The sequence below is a fragment of the Tasmannia lanceolata genome, unplaced genomic scaffold (assembly GCF_043159265.1).
Source record: "Tasmannia lanceolata isolate RefF3 unplaced genomic scaffold, GAP_Taslan_0.1 ptg000015l, whole genome shotgun sequence".
Lineage (NCBI taxonomy): Eukaryota > Viridiplantae > Streptophyta > Magnoliopsida > Canellales > Winteraceae > Tasmannia > Tasmannia lanceolata.
This window is the reverse complement of record NW_027518692.1, coordinates 23,085,620-23,113,518: the sequence shown is the minus strand read 5'-3', so window position 1 is coordinate 23,113,518 and position 27,899 is coordinate 23,085,620. Positions and strand designations below refer to the sequence as shown.

The 27,899-nt window shown below is 40.0% G+C and overlaps 1 protein-coding gene across 5 annotated transcripts; it reads left to right on the top strand.

The window, feature by feature from the left end:
- On the top strand, window positions 1-27,899 carry LOC143846612 (protein SAWADEE HOMEODOMAIN HOMOLOG 1-like). 5 transcript variants are annotated; one of them, XR_013234800.1, is made up of 12 exons: window positions 304-861; window positions 4,126-4,183; window positions 4,260-4,889; window positions 4,966-5,115; window positions 5,212-6,047; window positions 6,198-6,285; window positions 6,392-6,487; window positions 6,569-6,787; window positions 6,874-6,971; window positions 7,056-7,190; window positions 17,207-17,292; window positions 17,449-17,496. XR_013234800.1 is itself a non-coding variant. In XM_077355095.1 (10 exons), the coding sequence occupies exons 2-10, from the start codon at window positions 7,143-7,145 to the stop codon at window positions 27,683-27,685; spliced, it is 744 nt and encodes a 247-aa protein (XP_077211210.1). In that variant the 5' UTR covers window positions 6,884-6,971; window positions 7,056-7,142; the 3' UTR covers window positions 27,686-27,899. The 5 variants fall into 5 exon arrangements, 3 of the variants coding, with proteins under 3 accessions (XP_077211209.1, XP_077211211.1, XP_077211210.1); XM_077355095.1 differs by lacking the exons at window positions 304-861; window positions 4,126-4,183; window positions 4,260-4,889; ... (3 more) ...; window positions 6,392-6,487; window positions 6,569-6,787 and adding exons at window positions 17,621-17,759; window positions 18,282-18,345; window positions 23,954-24,005; ... (1 more) ...; window positions 26,970-27,089; window positions 27,641-27,899 and having other exon boundaries at window positions 6,884-6,971; window positions 17,449-17,494; XM_077355094.1 differs by lacking the exons at window positions 304-861; window positions 4,126-4,183; window positions 4,260-4,889; ... (5 more) ...; window positions 6,874-6,971; window positions 7,056-7,190 and adding exons at window positions 1-297; window positions 17,621-17,759; window positions 18,282-18,345; ... (2 more) ...; window positions 26,970-27,089; window positions 27,641-27,899 and having other exon boundaries at window positions 17,449-17,494.

Sequence of the window (27,899 nt, the reverse complement as noted above, 5' to 3'; positions counted from 1 at the left end):
TTCCTTTCTCGAATAAGCTACCCGGCATTACATCAAGGTCTGATTAGATCAAAGCCTTTCCTCTTTCAAATTTCGCCCCCAATTCTCATATATTCTTTCTTCCCCAAACAAACAGTAAAAAAAAACCTTCTCTTTTCTCAATTCTCTTCTGAGTATGGTTTGGGGCTTTTAATCCTCAGGTCTGTTTTTGAGAGGGAAACCCTAGCTCTCCTTAGTATCCGATTTTTACATTTTTTTGGGGAGATGGGTCGGCCTCAGCCTAAAATAAACCAAGATTCATGTTTTACCCTGTCTGAGGTAATATCTCTACATCTTATTCCATTTTGTTCACTTATTTCATATGGGCTTGTAATATATTTCTTTGTTTATTTACGCTATGCAAAATTTGATTGCGTATGTATATGTGATTATAAATCTTTCACTCACCAGTTAGCAGGGAATATTGCTTTCATATTTATTTTTGCTTTTTCTTTTTTGGGTTTTTGTTTTCCTTGTATGAGAATGATTACTGTTAGGAAAAATTGTTAGAAAAATGCAAAGTTTTCATTATACTGTGAAGCAAGGGTAGAGTTGGAGAAATTGTAAAAAAGGGGTTGTCAGGTACGGTCGGACAGTGAATTTGACGAAAATACCCCTCTTTAGTTTTTTACTTTTACTTTTAACCCATTATTTTTCACCATTTTCTCACTTCTACCATTCTCTCTTCCCATAAACGAGCCTTTCATCTCGCCGGAGAAACGAACTTTCTTGCCGTCGACCTTGTACGTCGCTCCCGAAGCACGTTCTACTCGCCGGAAGCACGACCTACTCGGCGGAAACCATCCCCTCTCGCCGGAAATCTGTTTCCTCCCCTATACGAAGGTAATTTTGAAATATTTCATCTAGGGTTTTGTTTATTTTGGGTTTTTTTCTTGAGGGGTTGGATCTCACACACTTCCAACAATGTGAACCTCTTTTAAGTGCCTCTTTACTAGTGTGTGAAACAGATTTGCATTAGTATGTATTTTTTAAGGCTTTGAAATGCTTTGGAAGGGGTTTCATTTGGATGGTTTTCGAATTTTTAGGGTTTCAATGGGCTGGAACCATTAATTGTTAGAAACAAAATATTTTGATATAGGGTTTCTAGGTTTTCAATGGTTGGGCTTTGATTTTGGGTTTGAAAGGGTTTCATTTAGGGCTTTAAATGGTTTCAATGATCTCATTTAGGGTTTCAATGAGTTTGAATGGTTTAATGTTTCATGTAGGGTTTTTCAATGCTTTAATTTAGGGTTTCAGTGGTTTGAATGGGTTAATTTAGGGTTTGGTTTTCAATGGTTTCAAAGGTTCAGAGGGTTTCAAAGGGTTTTATTTAGGATTTCAATAGTTTTATTTAGGGTTTGAAACAACATTTTGGGATTGAAAGGGTTTCATGTAGGGTTTCATTATTTTCATTTAGGGTTTCAAAGTATTTCAATGGTTTAGGGCTTAATTTAGGCATTCTTTAGGATTTCAATAGTTATCAATGGTTTCAGTTAGGGTTTTAGTTGGGGTTTCAATTCTTTCATTTAGGGTTTCAATGGTTGCAATGGTTTTAGGGGTTTCAGTTAGGATTTGAATGGGTTTCAATGGTTTCAAAAGGTTTCATTTAGGTTTTCAATGGTTTCGGCATATTTCATGTTGGATTTCACTCTAGTTCATTGGGTTTCATTTAAGGTTTGAAAAGGTTTCAATGGTTTATGGTTGCATTTATGGTTTCATTTAGTGTTTCATATAGGGTTTTAATGGATTTAATGATTTGAAGGATTCATTTAGGGTTTCAATGGTTGCATTGGTTTGTTAGGGTTTGAAAGTGTTTCATTTAGGGCTTAGAAAGTTGGAACCAGTATTCCATGGAAGTTGGATCCATGGAACCACATATTAGAAAGTTGGAAGCAGTATTCGATGGATCCTCTATCTAGTAATATTGGTTCCAACTGTCTAATTTAAGGTTCTCTGGATCCTCTAATCAGTAATCTGTTCCAACAGTCCAATATGTGGTTCCAACTGTCGAAATTGTTGTTCCAAAGGGTTTCATTTTACTTGGTATTTCAGCATTTTTCATTTTCGGTGTGAAAGGGTTTCATTCAATGCTTTGAAGGCTATCACTTGGGGTTTCAATGGTTTTGAGTGGTTTCAATGGTATGAATGGATCTTCTCTGCAGTAAATACTAATTTCAATTTCATAATATGTGATTCCAAATGTTGTTTTAGTGGTTCCGAGGATCCTGTGACAGTGGTTTGAAGTGGTTCGGAGTCTGTAAAGAGTGGTTTTGTTTGAAGTCTGTAAATGTTTTTAAATTCAAGTATCTATATAGTGTTCCATGTGTCTAATAGTAATTAAATGTGGTTTGAAGTGTGTTATACTGCATCGTAGTTTTGTGAATGGAATATAATAGTGTGTTTGAAGTTTCTTTTCGTTCAAGTATCTTGTCTTGGTTTTTGCAGATAAGAAGTGGAAGTAGTTTCCTTTTTCGTATTTGCAACCCCCTAAAAACGTAAGCCAAAACTCCATATAGAGATCATGCCGCGCACAAAGAACGCGAAGAAGACTGTCACTGTGCCCGAAGGCTCTTCCAGCCGCAAACGGAATGGGAAGGCTGTCCGTGAGCCCTCCCCTCCCACACCTCCCTCCGAGGAAGCCGAATATATGGGCGAAGGAGAGGAGGATGTCGAGGTCGGCTTTGTAAAGGCGGCATCCTCCGTCCGTCGTATAGAAAGGAAGGGCATATTTCGAGGTAGGAAAATCGTCTTTGAAGATCTTGCCGCATATGATGTTCGATCCCTTTTTGTGGCCTTTGGATGGGTCAATTTTCTCGGAGTACACTGCGATTCATACCCGACTCTTATCAAACAATTCTATGCCAATTATAGATTCGACGAAGATTATAAGTTCTTCCACTCCACAGTCAATAATAAAACCTTTCGCATGACCATGGAGAAGTTTTGTGAAGTCGCCTCTCTTCCCATCACAGGCGACGAGATTTTCTTCTGGCCCGGTACCATGGATGACTTTGATCGTTATATGGTTGATCTTGTCACCGCTTATGGGGACCTTGGTTGCAGACCCCCACCTAATGACGGGTCAACCAACGTGTCCTACAATTCCCTTAGCCGTAGGTGCAAAGTCCTACACAAGATTCTGACCAGCAATATCACGCCTCGCGGAGGCAATAGGGACATGGTCCGGCCTTTTGAGGCGTTTATTATGTATCGACTTCTAAAGGGCCAGCCCCTTCACCTTGGCTATATCATACTTAGCTTCATGGAGGACACGAGGACAAAGGCCTTGGCTAGTCTACCATTTGGGATGCTTCTGACACGTATCTTCCAACATGAGAAGCTGATCCAAGGTAGCGAAGAACGCGTTCGTCCTTCTAATCCAATGAATCGTACAACTATAAAGGCAATGCGACTTGATGAGCAGAGGCCCGTTCCACCACCTCGTCCGCAGGCTCAGCGTGTATCGGCAGGGGAGCTCGTTGCACATCGTCAGTACTTTGACGAGAAGTTTACTGCTCTTTCTCAGCTCCTTGCATCTCATCATGAGGACCATGTCGCGACACAGCAGGCTGTGAGCGCCCTACGCACCGAGGTCTCCACCCTCCGGCAGGAGTATGGGACGTCATTCACCTCCCCCACTGAGCAGGTTTCTTCATTCAGCGAGTTGGTCCGCCGCCTGCTGCCCCTAGATCATTAGGTTGTTGCTGCCGATGAGAGCTGTACATGATCCCTATGCAGTTATTTACCTTTTGGTTTAGTGTTTCTGGCATGTATATGGATGGTATGTTATTATGGTTGTTATGAAGTGATATGTTATTATGGTTGATATTATGGATGGATGGATGGTATGTTATATTTGGGTTTGATATGTTATTATGGATGGATGGATGGATGATATGTTATTATGGTTGTTCTATTTATCTGTCTTGGATGGATGGTATGTTTTCATGGTTGTTATGAATAGCAATGGTCCTACTAATCCAATGAATGGTACAACTCTAAAGTGAGTTGGGGATATTTGTCAGGCTTTTATGGATAATTTTGATTCTCTTTACCTGTGCATGGGACTAACACTGTGTTTCAAGTGGTTGTCGCTGCTTTCTACAGATTGTGTTTAAGTTAAGGATAGAAAGGTTCCCATTTCCTTCGTTGCAGCTTCGTCATGGTGATTAACTTCTTCATTTCCATTTGCATCTCCTTAAGTTTCTACCTCAACTGTTTCCTAATAGCTTTTTTTGCAGGCCAAATATGTCTTATCTAGATGCTGTCCTTCCCGCTTCCAGGAGTCCTTAAAAACGTTTCGGTTACATGATGCGCATAAGAATTTGATAAATGAGACCCCATTCAGAGATTTGCTTCTACACAAGAACCTCGAGGATGTCGAGTTGCGCAAGAGGATTTTGACGACATTGGTGAGAAAGTGGGATCCGAAGCGGAAAGCATTTAGATTGGGGAGCATTGTAGTTCCTTTTCTAGTTAGTGATGTAGCCAAAATATTAGGCTTAACTATGAGAGGGAAGAGGCTGCAACTAGATTGGGATAGCATGACAAGGGTGGATGGTTGGAGGTTTGGGCTTCCAACAGCCACCTTCGAAGAGGTCGTAAATGTTATTCATGCGGAAATGGATTCAAATGAAGAAGAGTCGATAAAGTCGACAGTGAAACATGTGATCTTGTTATTCTGCAGTACTGTCTTGTTCGCACAGAGGGATCACAAGGCATGTTCTTGCCTGTTCCCTTATATTGATTTGGGGACTATAGGAGATGTTGCGTGGGCTTATCTCGTTCATGAATTCTTGGTCAGGTCCTTAAATTCACATGCTGCACTTGGTAGGAAGGGGCATATATTGGGTTGCTCTATCATTTTACAGGTAATTTTCCATTCATGCCTTATAGTTACTTGTTTCTAAATTATAGGAGTGCATAAATAATGTAGCGTGATTTCAGGTATGGCTATTTGAGCATACCACGTTCTGGGTACCTGATTACCCTGATGCTTATCCACGTCTATTTAAGTGGATCGGTGAGGATACCAAGAAGACGGAGCATAGAAAGTTGATTGACCGTGTTGGTGATGGGATGGTGAAAGCAACAGAGGTGAGAGATTAATGTTAATTGGTCGTTGTATGTATGTCTTGCGTGTTGTTTTCTTACATTCGTATTTGTAATAAAAAAATATGACATTTATTTCAGGTGCTTATGATGGTTGAAGCTATGGCGAGGGAGGAAGCCCTACTGCTCGCCCAGGTTCAGGACGACGTTGTTGGTGTTGTAGAGGATTTAGTGGGGGATTCGATTGGGGCAATTGTGCCTACAGTGGGGGATGCGATCGGGCCAATTGTGGCATGTAAGGGGAGAGAACGAAGGAGAGGGATGAAAGTAAGAGAGGGACTTCTGAAAGAAGTAGAGGAATCCCCATCTCATAGTTGTTTGTTGGAGAGGATAGTGAAACTTGAACGTGAAGTGAGGGAGCTAAAAAGTCAGTTGAAAGGGACAGATTCATTGAAGAAGAAAGGTGTACAGTTATCGGGTGAGGAGGAGAAGGTAGTGAAGGATAAAAAGAAAGATGCTCGAACAAAGAAGAAGCAAACAAATGAAGATGAACAAGTGTATAAAACAAGACATATTGAAAAGAAAGATGGTGACGTTGGGATAGGGAGTGATAAGGGACGTTGGGAGGGTGGATTAGTAGAAGATCCGAAGACGATGGATATTGTAGAGTTTGGGTATGATGTTGGGAAAGATGTGGTTGTTGATCCAATAGACCAGATTTATATTAATAGTCAAATTAAAGAGGATGACCGGGAGGCTGCAGCTAATATAGTTGCTATCTTGCTTGACACTCTCGAAATGAAGAGTAAACAATGGAGCATTGAAAACAATGTAAAGCAACTTCAAAGGCGAACAAGACCTAGTAGAGCAATGAGATCACTATATTACATAGGCCAGCGGAAATTCAAGGATGCTCTTGGCAAAGTCACCGGGCCTGCAGCGAGCAAGGTGGATGCATTGGCAGCGCTGCAACCTTGGTAAATTCCTTATAACTTAGATTGTGTTGGAAAGCCCGTTTCATTTTTTGGAACTCTATCTTGTCCGATTAAATTCATAGATAGGTTGTTTTAGTAGAATGATCTGAGCTAAGGTCCATAGAGGGAGATGACTTTTTACTGGATTTGCAGTGACAAAGTCATTGAAAGTGATGGGTACTACATGTGTAAAGAAGACTTGCTTCTACTAAGCGATCGTAGAGGGTGGTTATCATCTCCGGTAAGATTTTATGTTATTTGTTAGATATGGTTCATTGAGTAACGTAAAGAGTGAGCACACATTTCTTATTAAGTTCCTTCTCGTTGACCAATGGTCTGTTATGTAGATCATTAATGTATATACCGACTACTTGAACTTGCGGGACGAATGTTTGCGAAAAGAACAAAAGGGAGCATGCATTTGCCTTACTACCCATCTAGCTGTGAGATTAAAGTGACTTACAAGTAATGATTTTTGTATTTGAAGCTGCCGGCAATTCTAACATTTGTTTTCGTGGTTGCAGCAACTTATAATATCCGATAGATGTGAAAATCCCGAAGCATGTTCCCGATTCGTAAAGCGTCTAGAGAATATCCCACTTAAAGAGCTAAGAAAACTACTCATTCCAATCAACATAGATTTGGTTCATTGGGTTCTTCTAGTCTTGGATATGGGTCAGTGTACTTTCGCTCTTTACGACTCTCTAGTCGCTCGCACGGATCTTAAAAGGGTGCAACCCCTTGTGAGTACTACCCTAAACTTGTTTCGTAGGCCAAATATTAATTTATGCTGACTACTGGCATAACGTACTGAATTATTGATTTGTAGGTTGATTACCTTGTTCAATGGTTCAAAAGGGTGAAAGACATTGATATAAGTGCATTCCCCATTGATGAAGTGGTTGTTCGGCCCATACAAAATAACAGGTGATGTAACTTCCAATTACTTGAGTTAGGGAAACCTACGTAAACGATTAATTCTTATTGTTGCATATTCTTCATGTTTTGCAGCCACGATTGTGGGCTGTTCGTTTTGAAAGAGATGGAATCCTCAGCCGTGACGCTAGTTTGGATTTCACCCAGAAAGATATTACGGCTATGCGAACTTCTCTACTTTCTGAAATGTTAAATGGGGTGTATGGGAAGGTATCCATTTAACTTTTGGGAGGAAGTCATGTTGTAACTTTGTAATGTAATTGTTGTTTTGTTTCGTTGGCATGATTTGTAATAGTGTCTTGTTTCGTGGGCATGATTTGTTATGTAATTGTTGTTTCAGTTATTTTGTGTTTATTTTGTGCTTGATACATAGCGATGCATATCGATGTCTCCAGGTTTAATTTGTGAGTTTTGTAATGGAAATGGCTGGAAAAATTATATATAACCAACATTTTATAAGAAGACATTTTGTGGGGAAACAAATGAATTGTTTACCAGGATTTGGTAATTGAGAAACACCCAAATAGCCTCATCATTCTCACCATCTATGCAACAGGCTTAAAATCACAGTCGAATCATATGGTGTACCCCCGAGCCGCCAATTGAATCTTCCAAGTTCCGAAATGGATTTCTGAACGTTTCATTCCGATTCCCGAATGATGCCCAGTAGGAACCCAAAACTATTGGAACTACATCGGGAGTCCGAATGAATCTTCGGACTTCCGAAACAGAATTCCGAACGTTTCATTCGGACTCCCGAATGATGCCCAGGGGGAACCCAAAACTACTGGAAGTCCATCGAGAGTCTGAATGAACCTTCGGAATTCCGATTCGGAAGTTCGAATATTCATTCGGACTCCCGAATGATGCCCAGGGGGAACCCAAAACTACTGGAACTACATCGGGAGTCCGAATGAATCTTCGGACTTCCGAAACGGAATTCCAAACGTTTCATTCGGACTCCCGAATGATGCCCAGGGGGAACCCAAAACTACTGGAAGTCCATCGGGAGTCCGAATGAACCTTCAGAATTCCAATTCGGAAGTCTGAAGATTCATTCGGACTCCCGAATGATGCCCAGTAGGAACCCAAAACTACTGGAAGTCCATCGGGAGTCCGGATGAAGCTTCTGAATTTCGATTAGGAAGTCCGAAGCTTCCTTTGGACTCCCGATGATGCCCAGTAGGAACCCAAAATTACTGTAAGTCCATCGGGAGTCTGAATGAACCTTCGGAATTCCGAGTCGGAAGTCCGAAGATTCATTCGGACTCCCGAATGATGCCCAGTAGGAACTCAAAACTACTGGAAGTCCATCGGGAGTCCGGATGAAGCTTCGGAATTCCGATTAGGAAGTTCGAAGCTGCGTTCGGACTCCCGATGATGCCCAGTAGGAGCCCAAAATTACTGTAAGTCCATCGGGAGTCCGAATGAACCATCGGAAGTCCGAAGCGTCATGAGGACTCCCGACGGATGCCCAGATTGGAGGCCAATTCTACTGGCATTAATTCGGGAGTCCGAATTAATTGTCGGACTTCCGGATAAGACTTCCGAAGGTTCTTTCGGACTCCCGAATAAACTCAGATTGGAGACTAACTGTATACACACACACACACACACAGAGAGAGTTATAGAGAGAGAGAGAGGTCAAGATAAACATGGCAATAACGAAACAAAAATGTTCAAACAGTTGTTCCAATATGAACATGGTGTATCCAATAGCAATTAAAATTGTGGTTCCAAACAAAATTGTTCAACCAGTTGTTCCAAAATTGTGGTTCCAAAAAATGTACAGTTCCGGCCAACTAGTGGCTACAACAACGTTTAATTTTTACAATTTCCGTGTGAGTAAGTATCATGTGTAGTAACAAGGTTCCCAAAATCATTGCCACTTTGTACAGAAAAACCAACAACTCCATCCCTAAGTAAAGAAAGGAGGTGCGAAGGACACTCCGGACCTACAAGAGAAAGTTGCTACAATCAATAAAATGATGGGTTTAATATGAAAATCATATCGAGTGCGTAATAATGAAACATACCTGTTATGTGTAGGTGCGGATGGACCGATGGGAGTCATATTTAACTGATGATTTACGAGGGGAGGATTTTTACACGTTCTTTTGTTATGTCCAGGTTTCCCACATGATTTGCAGTTGTGATGTTGTCCAAATTGCAGCCCTCTCTCTATTCGTACTTTTTTGGGTCGTCCGGGCTGTCGTCTTACTCGCGGTGGCAATAGTACTAGTAAATCATGGGATGGCTCGGGCCATTGTGTTCGATTTAAAGTTGGATGAATCACCTCCTCATATGTACTCCGATATGTTGAAGCCAAAAACCAATCCTGGCAGTACTTATATCGGTCAAGCTTATTTAATCCCATAGCTGCTATGGCATGCCCACACGGCAATCCCATCGTTTGGAAAAGATCACACGTACATGTTTTCTTCTCTAAATCCACACTATCCGTATGAGTGGATGAGAGCATTTCATATTCATTCCAACTACACGTGCGGGGTAGAAACTTACTGCCAAACGAACATGATCTATCTAACCACTTTTCTGCTCTACGAGTTAAATGCGTTTTCCATGTAGCCCCAGCTTTCCGGCGAAACTGGAAGAAGTCTTGTACTTTTCATCTAGTGTGATCGACTAGAGCAGCAATCAGCAACTCGCTTGTGTCCTTCAATACGTTGTTGAAGCACTCTGCTGCATTAGTGGTGAGCACATTCCACCTGGCCCCTTTAAAATGTACATTAGCTCAATTTTCTTTAGGAATCTCAGATATCTATTTCTCTGCTTTTTCATTCTTTGCTTTTATGAGTTCCATCGCCTCCTTATGGTCACTCTCCCTTAAGGCATATGCCGCTCTCGAAAATAGTTTACAAAGTTTTTAACTCTTAAAGGTCTTCAACAGATTGCCATTGAGGTGACGAATACAGTAGCTATGGTATGATCCCGGTAATGCTTCAGCAACAGTTCTAAGCAGACCTTTCATCCGATCGGAGGAAATCGTAAATTCATTGTTGTTTTTGTCTACTGGCATCACCCTCTGGCGGAGTAAAAGAAGAAACCATAGCCAACTGTCAAAGTTCTCGTTCTCAACCACAGCAAAAGCTAACGGAAATAATCCACCATCACCATCTAGAGTTGTCGCAGCCAATAAGATTCCTTTATATTTCCCTCGCAAATGTGTCCCATCAATTAGTATCAGGGGTCTAACTGTTCGACTGAACACACGGATGCTTGGGCTGAATGACCAAAATAAATGACCAAATGTGTCATCTCCACTACCCCATAGCTGCCGGGTTCGGTATACACGCATAATGGTGCCAGGATTACATCTCTCCATCTCCTGAGCATATGCAGGAAGGATGTGGTAAGAAGCCTCCGCATTTCCACACATAATTTCGTGTATAATGACCTTCGCATTGAAAGCCTTCGTATAGCTTAAGGTTAGACTCCACTTATCCTTGACGTATGCTCTTATCAAACTAGGTGTCACGTCTCCTGGACGGGGAAATAACCCTAGGCAGGTTTCAGCTGCCCAAGATGCTGTGGCAAGGGGATGATCATTACCACTCCTCGTACTTGAGCATGTATGCTCTGGCACAAACCTGTTCACCCTAACACAATCCAGGTAATTTGCCCCACTGATTCTGAAAGGACAACTTCCATTCTTGCATCTAACAGCATACTTTGTAGGTTTTGAGTCTACTGGGACGAATACAAAACGCCTATCAATTGTATACTCTCTAACTTTGTTCTTAAATACTTTTAAATTCGGGAAGATTCCCCCCACCTTCAACTCCTCAAGTCCTATTCTCCCCACATTTAATTCATCCACAACCATTTCATCTACTTCCATCGGCTCCCTTGTATACGTATTACCGAACGGGTCGCCGATAATGTTATGTACACCATCCTGGTCTCCGATAATGTTATGTACACTATCCTGATCATCTACACCATCCTGCTCTATACCTTGGCTGTCATCGTCCTTATCAAAGTCTTCGTCCTTATCAAAGTCCTCATTGTCCTCATCAAAGTCCTCATCACCATCCTCGCAAATGGCATCATTAACATGCATATCACTATGAAAATCCCTACTGAATCGTGCATCGTGCCTGTATGGTAAGGACTAGGTTAGAATGAAATCCAATGAGACAAAAATATAACCTCCCAACTAAATATAATTTCTATAATTTATTACATGGAAGTGGTCTTATGTTCAGTTGTATCTTCCTCTGTCTCATTAAAAATTGGATCCTCATAATCTTCATCCAAGTCTACTGAATATCTGCCGACCCGATCAACATTAGACTAACAATAATGGAATGACAATTTTATCAATGGAATCACAACTTCATACACGGATAGTACCTATGGTTGGTATGCCATTCGCTATGTTGTATTCGTTTGCTGGGAGCTTCAGATGGAATAGGTGTTGCTGACACTGCACGAACGAAATTATTTTTGGGACTCAAAGCAGGTTCGATTGGAGTAGAAGTTTCATAATGTTCATTTATATCAACTACATTTCTGAGCAATGAAAATTTCCACATGAGATAATATTCTAATGGAATGAGAATTTAAAGAATGCCAAAGTCCAGCTGAGTTAATATTTTACCTCTTCATGGGGATGGGTGCAGATATAATTTCTCCAACTCTGTACTCTTTAGTTATGTACAGGCTGATAGAATTAAAGAGGCTATTCTCAAAAAGCATCATCACCATACCTAGCTCATCATCATTTCGAATGTCGTATAACACGATTTGATATGGATCCACGACATATCGACATTTTATAGATAATGACACGCTGATTCCTGTGGTCCCAATCCTTTGGTGAATTAGAGACTGAAATTCCAAAAATTTTATATGGCGATTCACAGTTAAACACATTTTCGTCCCGCCAATATATTGGAATGATACTTCATCCTTCAAGTACCCATCAACGTGTAACATAAAAGAAGCCATTTTTTCCACCATTTTTGCACACCGTGTTTCGATACGAACCATTATTAGTACACTAATGATCACTTTTGGACCAAAACAATACTATTACACTTTTGGAACCACTAAATTATGGTTCGAAGGTGTTCATAATGGTCCGATTATATACATACTGAGTATGAGTACCTTAATCACTATCAATACACTCATGATCACTTATAAAGTGCATGAAAGTCTATTTACACTCTTGAAACCACTACTTACACTCTTGGAACCACTAAGTTGTGGTTCCAAGGTCTAAATAATGGTTCCCAATGTATTAAACCACTTTTACAAAGCATGAACCCCTATTTACTCTCTTCGAACCTTAATTTACACTCGTGGAAGCACTTATAAAGTACATGAAAGTCTATTTACACGCTTGGAACCATAGTTTACACTCTTGGAACCACTACTTACACTCTTCGAACTACTAAATTATGGTTCCCAGTGTATTACACCACTTTTACAAAGCATGAACCCCTATTTACACTATTGGAACTATATTTAAAACTATTGGAAGCACTATTTACACTCTTGGAACCACATTTTATACCTCGGAACCACTAGGGAACCAGATTTTATATCCTGGAACCACTATGGAACCACCATTTATACCTCGGAACCACTAGGGAACCCCATTTACACCCCGGAACCACTACGAAATCACATTTTATACCCCGGAAGAACTAGGGAACCACATTTTATACCCCGGAACCACTAGGGAACCACATTTTATACCCCGGAACCACTACGGAACCACATTTTATACCCCGGAACCACATTTTATACCCCGGAACCACTAGGGAACCACAATTTCCACCCCGGAACCACTAGGGAACCACATCTTCAATCCCGGAACCATTAGGGAACCACATTTGATACCTCAGAACCACTAGGGAACCACATTTTTTATCCCGGAACCACTAGGGAACCACATTTTATAAGTCCAAACCACTACGGAACCACATTTTCTACCAAGGAACCATTAGGGAACCACATTTTATAGCTCGGAACTATTAGGGAACCACAATTTTGACCCCGGAACCACTAGGGAACCACATTTTCTACCCCGGAACCACTAGGGAACCACATTTTATACCTCAGAACCACTACGGAACCACATTCTATACACCCGAACTACTCGGGAACAACATTCTATACCTCGGAACCACTAGGGAACCACATTTTATACCCAGGAACCACTAGGAACCACATTTTATACCTCGGAACCACTAGGGAACCATATTTTCTACCCCGGAACTACTAGGGAACCACATTTTATAAGTCGAAACCACTAGGGAACCACATTTTATACCCCGGAACCACTAGGGAACCACATTTTATACCCCAGAACCACTAGGGAACCACATTTTATAGCTCGGAAGCACTAGGAAACCACAATTTCCACCCCGGAACCACTAGGGAATCACATTTTCAACCCCGGAACCATTAGGAACCACATTTTATACCTCGGAACCACTAGGGAACCACATTTTTTATCCCGGAACCACTAGGGAACCACATTTTATAAGTCCAAACCACTACGGAACCACATTTTCTACCAAGGAACCATTAGGGAACCACATTTTATAGCTCGGAACCATTAGGGAACCACAATTTTGACCCCGCAACCACTAGGGAACCACATTTTCTACCCCAGAACCACTACGGAACAAAATTTTATACCCCGGAACCACTAGGGAACCACATTTTATACCTCGGAACCACTACGGAACCACATTCTATACACCGGAACCACTCGGGAACAACATTCTATACCTCGGAACCACTAGGGAACCACATTTTATACCCCGGAACCACTAGGGAACCACATTTTATACCTCAGAACCACTAGGGAACCATATTTTCTACCCCGGAACCACTAGGGAACCACATTTTATAAGTCGAAACCACTACGGAACCACATTTTCTACCGCGGAACCATTATGGAACCACATTTTATAGCTCGAAACCATTAGGGAACCACAATTTTCACCCCGGAACCACTAGGGAACCATATTTTATACCTCGGAACCACTAGGGAACCACATTTTATACCCTGGAACCACTATGGAACCACATTTTATACCCCGGAACCACTATGGAACCACATTTTATACCCAGGAACCACTAGGGAACCACCATTTATACCCCAGAACCACTAGGGAACCACATTTTATACCTCGGAACCACTAGGGAACCACATTTTATAGCCCGGAACCACTAGGGAACCACATTTTCTACCCTGGAACCACTACGGAACCACATTTTCTACATTTAATACCCCAGAACCACTAGGGAACCACATTTTATACCTCAGAACCACTACGGAACCACATTTTCTACCCTGGAACCACTAGGGAACCACATTTTATACTCCGGAACCACTAGGGAGCAACATTTTATACCCCTGAATCACTAAGGAACCACATTTTATACCCCAGAACCACTAGGGAACCACATTTTATACCTCAGAACCACTACGGAACCACATTTTATATCCCGGAACCACTAGGGAACCACATGTTCAGCAGTAAAAAATGTCTTCGAACCACTAAATTGTGTTTCCGAGGTCTAAGTAATGGTTCCAATAGGTTTTAAACACTAATGATACGTCTATGATGACTTTTAAAACCACTAAAATACTGTAATAATATACCAAACATTAGTTGGACTCTTGAAACTACAATTTTGAGTCTTAGAGCCACTATGTAACCTCTCGAAACCACTAAATTGTGGTTCCAAGGCCTACGTAATGGTTCCAATATGTTCCAAACACTAATGATACAGTCATGATCCCTTTCATAAGCAATAAAGTAGTATTTCAATGTACCAACCACTTGGGAACCATAATTTACAGTAATAAACCACTATTTAACCTCCGAGGAACCACTAAATTGTGGTTCCGAAGCCTAACTAATGGTTCTAAGAGTCCAAGTATACATACGATGTCCAATCAGGCTTCTCTCTATACACAGAGAGAGAGGATAGAGAGAGAGTTAGAGAGAGAGAGTTAGAGAGAGAGAGAGAGAGAGAGAGAGAGAGAGAGAGAGAGAGATAAACATGGTAATATCCAAACAAAGAGGCTGGTAGACCATGAAAACATGAAAACAACACACAAATAACATGAAAAACATGAAAACCCAAGAAATCATGAAAACATGAAAAGAATATGTAAACCCTATTCAAGTAGAGGAGAATGGCCATACTTGGAGCTATGTTTATCAACCAAGAAGAAACAAGTAATGGTGTTTTTTTCCCAAAAGACTATGGCTGTTATTCACGTTGGATGAGCTACCAAGGTATCCAACAATGGTTGTTTTTCACGTTGGAAGTTGGTTGGGGAAGAAGAAAGAAAAAGAGAAGGTGGTAGGTCAAATAGCTTAGGGAAACGAGCTTATAAAGTTGGTGGGAAAAAGTAAGGGGTATATTTGTCCTAAAGGCCTATTTTCGTACCCTGACAGCCCCTTTTTTATAAATTTGAAATGACTACCCTTTTTTCACAATATAATGAAAACTTCATTTTTCTAACAATTTTTCCTTACTGGTATACTCTTTTAATGGTGTTTGATATTTGTGGACAAGTTAGGATTGTGGGTGTCAATATTTTTTTTGGTTTTTTTTTTCCCTTCTGTCAGGAAATGTTTTATTGAGTTATTTCTATATTTCTTGTATAGAAAACTGTTAAGCAACTGGGTATTCAATGGGTGTAGTTGCTTTTCCATCTGCTTTCTAGCATTCATCTTCATGCAAGCGATGTAACGCACGAATGCATGATGTGAAAATGGTACTTTATTGTTCTCTAAATTGTAGCCATGGAATATGCCTCTCTTCTTCTACGTACAAAACCAAAATGTTGTGACTTGGTGGACGGGATATTGGAATCCCCAATTAAGCTGTTCTTTACGCCCAATAATTTGAGTCCAATAATTGGTTTTGGACTCACAATCGGTTGGCATAATCTCAAACAAACAGGGCCTTAGTTTTGATTAGGATTATATAATCTAAAAGCAACAAAATTACTTGGGTAGGTTTGTGGATAAAAACTTATTTACAGCTATTGTATATCTTGGAGACAAAGTTTAGTCTATAACAGTGTTTAAAAATGCGGATGCAACACGGAACGCGTTCAAAGAAAAATCCTTGTTGACTGGGCGTGGACACGGCGAAGAACACGGTTGACGCGGTCATAATTCAGGAGAGTTGAAGGAGTTTTATTGACTCCGTGGGGCAAAACACGGAACGCGGCCAAGGTTAAAGGTAGTCGACTCAGGGGAGTTCATGAGCGAATATGAATGATTTTTTTTTTCATAAAAAAAATGAATGATTGGACTAACTGTAAAGAATGACAAAATCTGATCACATTACTAGAAAATTTACATGATCCAAGGTGGGGGAGTTCTTTAGCCATAATAAGATTTTACGAGTCCTGCTGATCCAGAGATCCATAATGCCGCCTCTGCTAGAGGGTAAATGCCAGTTTATAATACATTGACCTTGACATCAATAGCGTTAGCAATTCCAAGTGGCTTAGGCATAAGAAAATATGATCATTGGTGAGCCCTCCTAAAATCGGCTTGACTTGGTTGCCATTTATCCCTGAGGATTTATACCAGACATTTCTTGGTCTCAAAGAAAATTGATAAGTGCCTACATGACTCATCCACTTCTTCAGTCATTGATCAAGGGCCTCCTCATTGAAACAACATATCAAGGGATCTCTTCAATTCCTATTAGTGTTGTCCCATATAGTTGTTTAATAGCTTGTGTATTTAGTTAACTTTTGTTTAACTTTTTCCCTTCGAAATATGGCAAGGGTTATTTATGGTGGGTTTTAAACTTCCACATAATTATCGGCACTTAGGAAGGGAATGTTTGTTTGGGACTGACCTGAAAGTGCAAGTGAACATTAATTTGTGCCTACATCAACCCCCCCGCCTAACACACACACACACATCTCTCCCCCCCCCCCCCCCGTGTGTGTGTGTTGTGGGTGCGTGGGAGGCGGGGAGGGGAATAATAATAACAATAATATAAAAAAAAAACAAACGAAAAAGAAAAAAGGAAGGTCAGTGGCTGAGAACTTAATGATCGTATAAAGATTGTATTTTTTTTTTATGTATGGTCGTTGTTTTGGATATCATCTGCCACTGTTAAAACTAATTCCTTTATCATAATTTTCTCATTTAGAGCAAGTACAACATTGATTTGAATTTTCTTTCACATTTCAACAGATTGAGCAAATGGAAAAGTTATTTGAGAAAGCAGAAGACCCGTATTTGAATCAGAATTTCTGTGAAAAAGTTACAAAAAAATTCAAGTGAGCTCAGTCCCAGGCTTATGTAACTATAGTCTACATTGGTGAATCATTTGGTTAGGAGTTCAATACAAGATAATACTTTATTATAGACAATAAATGTTTATAGCGTCTGATCAATAATTCTGTTCTTGTTTTTTATGCGGATTGGCATGGCAGCCTTGCTTCAGATCGGGCTGCAAAGACTGCTGTACAGTGGAAACAGGTCTTTTATTTCTGACTAGAACTAGACTTTTTTATGTGGGTTTTTTTTGAATGGTAACTTCTTTATGTTGTTGTCGTAGGAATTCTTTCACATATCTCTACTATTCTTGCGTATGCCATTTTTCAGGTACAAAATTGGTTCCAATGTAAGCAACAAGTCAGCACAGTCAAAGTTTCTCCACCCATTGTATCAAAAGAAATAGTTGTTCTTCCAGATGCTTCTCCTTCAAACAGCGCTCCTGAAAGTTCTTCTGACATTCCTGAAGGTGCTTATGTGCTAATATTAGTTCAATTTACATTTGGGTGTAACAATGATACATTCAAGCGAGTTGATGCCAATTTATTTTCTGTACATGTGTTAGGTTTATGAAGCTGCATCATTGTTTATGTTCTTGTGCTCATTTATTGATTCCGAGGAGTAATTCTTTGCATGAAAATGGTTTGTTGGGGACCTTAATTATATTATTGTCTAGTTGTTATAGTTTTGTAGTTAATTTGTTAAAAAAACGGCATCTCCCATCATCTCTCCTTTTCTCTTGGGGCGTTGCCCTTATCTTTTGTTATTTTTGATGTTATTTGACCTTTCTATTTGAACAAAAAATTTCCACAAATTTGTGGTATATGTACACCCATCAATCTATTTGTCTATCGTATATTATGTTTGCGTCGCACGCGCGCAATCGATGTTTCCTTCTCCATCTCGTGATAATTTGATGCAGTCAAATTTTAATATAATTTGCCAATATTAATTCTGTAGCCCAGTATACTCATTCTTAACTCGGACGCAGGTGTGAAAGCTCCAGATCTATCTGAGTTGGAATTTGAGGCTAGATCATCAAAAGATGGGGCATGGTAAGCATGGATGTATCCACTATTATTACGGAACTGGACTTATACATACATGAGATCTATTTCTTTAGAACATTGCAATTTTTAGAACAATTTAGTCATTAACTTGAAGAATGCATTTCTCTTTTTATTATGTCTTGCAAAAGCAAGCCAGAATAGACCTTATTAAGGAAACATCAATTTGCCCTTGAATTTTGAGTTGAAATACACTACATAGTTCCCAATGCCTTTTTTCTTAATGACTTTCACCTGTATTACATTTTTTCACAGATGACCTTGCTATACTAGTGCTGCTTTGGCTTTAATTTTTATACTCATGCACATGATTTCAGGAGCACCAATTTTCTCCTTCTTGAGGAGCTTTCTTTCTTTCTCCTTTCCATGATATCTGAGAACGCCCTGAAAGAAGACATATCATCCATTATATTGTTATTGTGTTGTTGTAGCTGCTTAATGCTTTAGTATGCTTTGACCTCCTTTCTCCTTTGATGAGACTCAGTTTCCTTCCTAGAAAAGTATTCACGTACTCTCTTATAATTTAGAAGAATTTTCCAAAGCCACTTTATATTTCCTTGAATTATATATATATATAGGAATTGCTAGCGTCCATCGCAAAAGGCATTTCGCGGCTGGTCTGTCGCATTCAGACCACCCACCTCGTGAATGGAGACAAAATCTACTGTCTTCATTCACGAGGTGGCTGGTCTAAAATGCATCAGACCAGCTGCGAAATGCCTTTTGCGATGGACCCTAGCAAATCCCTGTGTGTGTGTGTGTGTGTAGGGAAAAGTGTCTCTAGTCGACCGACTAGATACGTTATCTAGTCCTTCGGCCAAAAATACAGTGGGGGCCCACATTGTTTGGGTGATGCAAACCATTCATTTGGTGGGCCCTGATATAGATAGGGTGTGCCCCAAAAATCAGCTCCATAGGATCATCCCAACGCATCGATTTGTGGGGGTTAAAAATGGATGGTATTGCATCTCACCCAAACACGGACGAGAAACATTACTCCCATATATAGGGTGTGCCCAAAAAATGTTTCTGCTCGGTCGAGCAGATAACATTATCTGCTCAGTTGGCCATAAGTACAGTGGGAGCACATTGTTTGGGTGATGCAAACCATTCATTTGATGGGGCCTGACATAGATAGGGTGTACCCAAAAATTCAGCTCCATAGGATCATCCCAACCCTTGACCCTTGATTTGTGGAGGTTAAAATGGACGGTATATATATATTAAACACACACACACAAAGATCTGGTTCTAAATTCTTCATTCCCTCCAACTTTTTCATCCTCCTGTAACTCTCATTTTATTCTAAAGTTCTGTTTAATTCCTATAGGCATGTGTTTTTTGATTTGGTTACATATTACCTAGACATGCATATTCACTTTATTGCCTTGCTTGACCAACTGAACCAACATATTGAACTTATCTCAAAAATGTTCCAATTAAATAATTTCATTGAGAAAAAATGCTAAATAACCGCGGTGCGCCTAAATCTGGTGTCAATGCCAATTTCAGTGTTATGAATTCAACAAATAATCGGAGAAAGAAAAATTGCCTTCACGGTAAATTCAAGCAGATAACTTCAAGGAGTTGCTGGCAAAAGCAAACCAAAAGAATTAAAGGACAGAATGACTATCCCAAAGGGGAAGACAGACTCACATCGATTCAATAATCTTCATCAGGCATACCCCTTAACTTTCCATTCCCTTATTTATAATTCAACATGTACCACAAAATTAGAAGCCCTATCCATCTGTAGAATTTAAATTCAAATTTCAAACTTCAAATTCTTTGTATGGATACAAATTAATCAGCCACACAGAATCGGCAAAACTATCCCTCCCTATATCTACTCTTTGGAATTAGGTTTTCAGTATCTCAATCTTAGTAAACAACCTTGTTCTCAAAGGTGAAAATCATAAAACTATTTTTGAAGCTTGTATAATGTTTCTTCACATCTTCTTGAGTCATGCTCTTCCGATGAACCATTTCTTACAGCTTGGTTTTGAAGCTTATGAAGTTTTCTCAAGAATCGATGCTGAATGCTGATTGCAGAATCATCAACCCCTCTGCTGTGCAATCAGTGAGTTGTGTTTAAAAGAATATCACACACGCACACACACACACACGAACTTACGGAAGGTATCCATGGTGAGGTGCCGTGGTGCATGTTATTTGCAGATGACATAGTATTAATTGACGAAACCAAAGCAGGAGTTAATGCTAAGTTAGAGTTATGGAGAACTACTTTGGCATCCAAAGGTTTTAGACTGAGCAGGACTAAGATAGAGTATATGGAGTGCAACTTTAGTAATGTAAAGAGGCAGGGCGAGGATGTAGTAAATATGACTGGACAGGAGGTACCTAAGAGGGATATCTTTCTCTATCTTGGTTCCATCCTACATAAGAAAGGAGAGATTGAAGAGGATGTTAACCACATAATAAGGGCAGGTTGGTTGAAGTGGAAGCATGCTTCATAAGAGAGTTTTATAAGACAACTGTGAGGCCAGCCATGCTGTACGGCTCAGAATGTTGGGCCACCATGAAGCAGCATGTGCATAAGATGAGTGTAGTGGAGATACGAATGCGTAGATGGATGTGCGACCACACAAGGTTAGATCGAATTAAAAATGAAGACATCCGTAAAAAGGTGGGGGTAGCACCAATTGAGGAGAAGATGAGAGAGCACCGCTTAAGATGGTTTGGGCATATCCAACGTAGGCCTTTGGATGCTCCAATGGGAAGAAGTGACTCGTGCCAAGTTGATGGAGTAAAAGACGTAGGGGAAGATCGAAAGCAACTTCGGTAGGAACAGTGAGGAAATACTTGAGGGTTAGGAATGAACATGACCTTGGATAGGATAGAATGGAAGAAATTGATCCATGTAGAGGAACCCAACTAGTGTCTGGATTAGACTTAGTCAATTTGAGTTGGGTAGATCCTTTCACCTTCATGAAAATTTTCTAAAGGATTCATTAGCTGACCCCAACTAGTTTGGGACAAAGGCTTAGTTGAGTCATATATATATATATATATAAGTGAAGCTACACGTATGACTTAGCTACACCGACGGCTTAAAATGCACTGGGCCCACATTGTTTGGGTGATCCAAACCATTCATTTGATAGGCCCTCACATTGATAGGGTGTGCCCAAAAAATAAGCTCCATTGGATGATCCCAACCCTTCAAACTGTGGAGGCAAAAATGGACAGATTTGTGAAGGTTTTTACACGTCCATTTTTGCCTCAACAAATCGTAGGGTTGGGATGATCCTATGGAGCTGATTTTTTGGGCACACCCTATCTATGTGAGGGCCCATCAAATGAATGGTTTGCATCACCGAAACAATGTGGGGCCCACTGTATTTTAAGGCGTCGGTGTAGCTAAGTTAGCTACACGTATATGTAGCTACACTTTTCTCATATATATATATATATATATATATATATATATATATATATATATATGAGAAAAGGGTTCCTGAGGTGGCGGTGGTGCTACCTTATATGAGGTAGCGCTCACAAAACATAGGGGGCTCACTTTGATTGGATGATCCAAAGCATTCATTTGATAGGCCCTCACATAGATACGGTGCCCACAAAAAATCAACTTCATAGGATCATCCTAACCCTTCCATTTGTGGAGGTTAAAATGGATGGGTATAAACCTCCATAAATCTAAACCTCCACAAATGGAAGGGTTAGGATGATCCTATGGACCTGATTTTTTGTGGGCATCTTATCTATGTGAGGGCCTATCAAATGAATGCTTTGGATCATCCAAACAAAGTGTCCCCCCTATGTTTTGTGAGCGCCACCTCATATAAGGTAGCGCCACCGCCACCTCAGGAACTGTTTATGTATGAGCTATATTTATCTGGTCCAGATTAGTTATCTGGTCCATTGGCTAGAAACACAGCGGGCCCACACTGTTTGGGTGATCCAAAACATTCATTTGATGGGCCCTGACACAGATATGGTGTGCCCAAAAATCATCTCCATAGGATCATCCTAACCCCTCGATTTGTGGAGGTGCAAAATGGACAGATTTCATAGCCGTCCATTTTGCACGTCCACAAATCAAGGGGTTAGGATGATCCTATGGAGACGATTTCTTGGGCATACCCTATCTATGTCAGGGCCCATTAGATGAATGGTTTGCATCACCCAAACAATGTGGGCCCCGCTCTATATCTGATCGACGAACCAGACTAGATATCTGGTCGATCGACTAGAAAAACTTTTTAGTATGTATATATATATGAGGAAAATGATTGTGCGCTCGAGCGCATATAAGCTTATATGCGCTCGAGGGCCCAAACACATGGGTCCCACATTTTTTGTGGTGATCCAAACCATTCATTTGCAAGGCCCTTACATAGATAGGGTGTGTACAAAAAATCAGCTCCATAGGATCATCCTAACCCATCCAAAAGTGGAGGGCAAAATGGGCAGATTTGTGGATAAACAATGTTTGTCCATTTTGCCCTTCACTTTTGGATGGTTAGGATGATCCTATGGAGTTGATTTTTTGTACGCACCCTATCTATGTAAGGGCCTTTCAAATGAATGCTTTGGATCATCCTAACAATGTGGGCCCACATGAGTTTTGTGCCCTCGAGCGCATAATCATTTTCCTCTATGTGTGTGTGCGCGTGCGTGTGTGTATGGAGAGAGAGAGAGAGAGAGAGAGAGAGAGAGAGAGAGAGAGAGAGATGTTTGTGCGCTTGAGTGCATATAGCTTATATGCGCTCGAGCGCCAAAAACACATGGGGCCCACATTTTTAGCATGATCCAAAGCATTCATTTGACAAGCCCTTACATAGATAGGGTGTGTACCAAAAATCAGCTCCATAGGATCATCCTAGGTGTCCATTTGTGGAGGTTAAAATGGACAGACATTGTTTCTCCGTGAATCTACCCATTTTCCCTATCTATGTAAGGGCCTTTCAAATGAATGATTTGGATCATCCCAAAAATGTGGGCCCCATGTGTTTTTGAAGTTCGAGCTTATATGCGCTTATATGCGCTCGAGTGCATATATGTATGTATATGTAGGCTCACATTTTCTGGTCTGTCAACCAGAAATAGGGTGGGCCCACATTGTTTAGGTGATCCAAACCATTCATCTGATGGGCCCTGACATGGATAGGGTGTGCCCAAAAAATCATCTCCATAGGATCATCCTAGCCCTTAGATTTGTGGAGGTTTAAAGTCGACGGTTTGTGGATGTTTAAACCCGTCCATTTTAACCTCTACAAATCGAAGGGTTAGGATTATCCTATGGGGGCGATTTTTCGGGCACACCCTATCTATGTCAGGGCCATCAGTTGCCTTTTCGTTTTCCCTTATTCCTTTCTCAGATAGTCAATACCACATCATGCTTTGATTTCTGTTTCCCTGTTGGGTTGGTGAACAGACAAATATTTTCCGTAGTTGCTTGCTTGACTTTATTTGCAGCGCTAGTCTTTTTCATTTTATATAAGTTGGAAGTTGGTGTTCAAGAAATGTTGATGATATTCTGAACTTGATCTTGGTTTTTCATTTTCGTTCTGGTTCTATGACAATCTTCCCTAACTTTATTTTTCTAGTTTTGCAGGTATGATGTTGCTACATTCCTCACTCACAGAGTTCTTAGTTCAGGCGAACAAGTAAGCATTCTCTTATCTTTACTTGTACATATTTCTTCAAATGAAGATCTTAACAATGCTAGACATTGCATTTAGTAATTGAGCCCTTAAACGCTATTCAATTTTTTTATATTGATCACTTCTAAATATTATATCTGAGATTTCGGGGATGTTGTATCTGGTACAAGTGAGTCCTTTCGATGACTTTGTATCGGTTCTATTCCAAGTTTGGGAGCGTAGTGATCTGAATCCCACTTGCTATCTCTATCAAGACTCAAGAATATGCTGGTTTGATCAAATTTGTGCTGTTAATGCCATATTGATAATTGATCCAAGGAAAGGTGGTCGTGGAACTTCGTTTTGACAGTTAATTTTGCTCATAGACCCAAGATAACCCTGAAAGGAAAGGTCTGCGGCTCAAGATCATGATGCGTTGCTAATTTTGTGACAACGCAGTTTTGGAGATTTCACACTAAAACTTGATTTCACTGAGTTTATCCTGTCAGTCCAGCTTCAAAATTTAAAACTTACTCTGATAAAACTTGCAGCCTTCTCATGAAGGAGTTTGAAACACAAGCAACAAAGAGAATGCATATTTAGAGCACTTTCGTCCGCTTGATTGCTTATGTGTAGCTGACTTAACAGGAGACAAAAAAACCCAAATGGAGCCTTATTGCTGAGCTAGGTGAAGAAAAACTTGTTTGGAAAAGGGATAAGAGTATTTGGGATGTGGAATGAACATGTGGTTGCCTTTGAAGCACAAGTGACAAAAGGAACGGATATTTAGAACACTTTCGTCTGCTTTATTGCCTATGTGTAGCTGACTTAGCAGGAGACAGAAAAACCCAAATGGAGCCTTATTGCTAAACTAGATGAAGAAAACTTGTTTGGAAAAGGGATAAGATAACACTTTGGGACATGGATCAAAAAAATTGATGTTGGTTATTTTTCTTTTAACTGCATGCAACTGCTGTAAATTGGTGCGGAAGCAAGCTTCAAATATTTTTGATCTTGGATCTTAGAACCAAGCAGATAATCAACTTCAAATTGCCACAATCAAGACCCTGGGAACATTAGAGATGAATTAATCCATGGAGGGGTTGTCTACCTGCATCATGAGGGGCGATTGTAATTTTATACCCCTTAGATCTAAGGCTAGATGAAATGATGCCTTGGATCGTAGTTCAATCTGCATGGAAAAGCGAAGGGAGAAGGATGGAGGAGACAGAGATTTTTAGGGTTCTCTCCAAAGTTAAAAGAGAGTTCCTTTAGAATGGGAGCCCACATGGTTTTTTTTTTGTAATAGCCCATGATCTAATTTTCTAAATCCAATAGTTACCTTTTGGAAATCAAATAAGTACCCATAAAATCTCTTATTTTTGTTATGATCCACTTATCCATCTGCTCGTCGCTTGTAACATTTTCAAGTTTTCTATTAATAAATAAATAAACATAATGCTCTTAACATTTACAAAATGCACTAGCTTCATAATATTTAGAATATTATGTAATATTTTAAGTATATACTCAAAATACGCTGACCTGATCATCTAGCCTCGATCTAGCATACTAAGATCCATGGCATGAGAACTTTGGGACTCCATCCCTTTCTCCACATTGTACTAAATCTCCATCTAATCAGCACAATGACATCCTATCTCTAGTAGCCTGTCCTAGATTCTCATGACATACATCAAAGTGAATTAGCTCCAATCCTGCATGAGTCTGTAGCTAAGAGTCTATTTACTTTCACCTTAGCATGGATGCGCCCATATATAAATAACTATTTTTTATAAAATAATATAAATAACTATCTTTGAAAAAAATATCTGCAAAATATACCATCAAACACTCGTAATATACCATTGAGCTCATAAGTAATGTAAGTGTGTCCATGACCATGTGCTAATGATCGGAGAATCCGTTCAACAAGCAAAACATTAAAGTCATTTTGTAAATTCCCAAGGGGTCTTTCCCATGCACACGGTATTAGGCTTCTGGCAAGCTACTTTTCCAACAATTTCCCTTTTGGCCTCATTTCACATGACCATAAATAAACATGTCAAAGCAACAATTACTTAATCTTATCCTCCTAATCTAGTGAAGGGTTGTTAAGTGCACAACGGTCACTTACAAGATCGACTTCTTACATGTTACAGAACCGGGAATCAATCTTGTACATGTACTCTAGGCAGTGGTTTCTAGCTTGTGTAAAATTGTATAATACATACATTGTGGTGTAAACAAGGAAATCTTATATCAATCCCCAAACTAAGCAATTGTTGAATAATCCCATCGCGTAATATAATTCTTCATCGACTCACTTAGATCATTTTGATTCATTTGAGACATCCTATCTTGGTCCATCACCAAGCTATAAATGTCATCCTAATATACTGAGGAACTATAGTGGCTTTTCAACCCCACATAGTTATCTTGATCCCACTCATTGGGGTTGATCTAGCTGTGCGAGTAGGATACCATCCTGCCAACTATGTATAAAGTGAGTTGTAATTAAAAAATAATGCTGATTAGATTGCATTAAGAGTCAAAATTTTCTGTTTTATGGTGGAACGGAGGCTTTTGTTTGACTATGGCTAAGGAAAGTATTAATATCTATACTAAAAAAAAGAAGAAATGTATGCTTACCAAAATTAATACGTTTACTTTTGATTTTTTGTTCTCGTTATGTTAAACCATGTCCTAAAATATCCTGCAAGGCACTGTAATGTGCATTTACCCAACTTATCTTTTGTTTTACTACAGGAAGTGCGTGTAAGATTTGTAGGGTTTGGTGCTGAGGAGGATGAGTGGGTAAACATCAAAAGGGCCGTCCGTGAGCGTTCTCTTCCGCTAGAGCCTTCCGAATGTCGGAAGGTCGATGCTGGAGATCCTGTCCTCTGTTACAGGGTAAATTTCATTGAGTCTCCATACATCCTTTGGTTTCATCCCATTGGATTAGCTAAATCCTTTCTGTTATTCCAGGAGAGGATGGATGATGCCACCTATTTTGATGCCCATGTTTTGGAAGTCAGAAGGAGATTACACGACATAAGAGGATGTAGGTGCCTCTTCTTGATTCGCTATGATCATGATCATTTGGAGGTAATTGCCATTTCATACGCTTACAAACTCACCTGAACTTATGTATTGCATAACTGACTTCATATGGTTTGAATTGGTACATCTCTTTTGCTAATGAAACCAAAATGGCACTGGCATTACTCACTGTCTTTCTTACGCTGTTTGCTATTTGAGTTTGACTAAAGGGACAGTACCTATTCAAATAAATTTTGACGGGCATTGCCCAATGTAAAATGCACACATTGAATGATCTGACCGTTGATCTGATGGGCCAACCAGTACGTGACGCAATGGTCTAATTGTCGTGCTAAATGACATTAGATAAAGGGCTGTAAAAAATTGATGGCTAAACTCTTCTTAGGAAAACCCTAGAAGGATGCTTTGGATCAATGGCTAGTATCATTGTGGGACTAACTGCAATGGACTATTAATTTTGTAGTCATTTGACAGCGAGTCATGTCTACTGGCCCCAAACTTTTCTTCTTATATAATTGCATGTTATGACTTAAATTGCTTGTCTGAGAAAGGAAAACACTTCATTCTCTGGTTTTTATTTCTCTTGTTGATGGCAGGAAAGAGTTAATTTGAGAAGAATCTGTCGCCGCCCATCGTATTAATATTGTCAAGTAAGTTTCTTTTGTTTTTCTTCATGAACATGGACAAGATGGTCTTTGGTTGGTAAGCTGGGATTGAACCTCCAACCTCTAGGTGAAAGAACAAAGCCTTGAGCATTGAGCTAGAGGCTCAATCCCAAGTCTTCATATCACTGTTATATTATACTTCAATTTTTTGTTAGACACTCATGTTCAATATGTTTAATGTATTGCATCT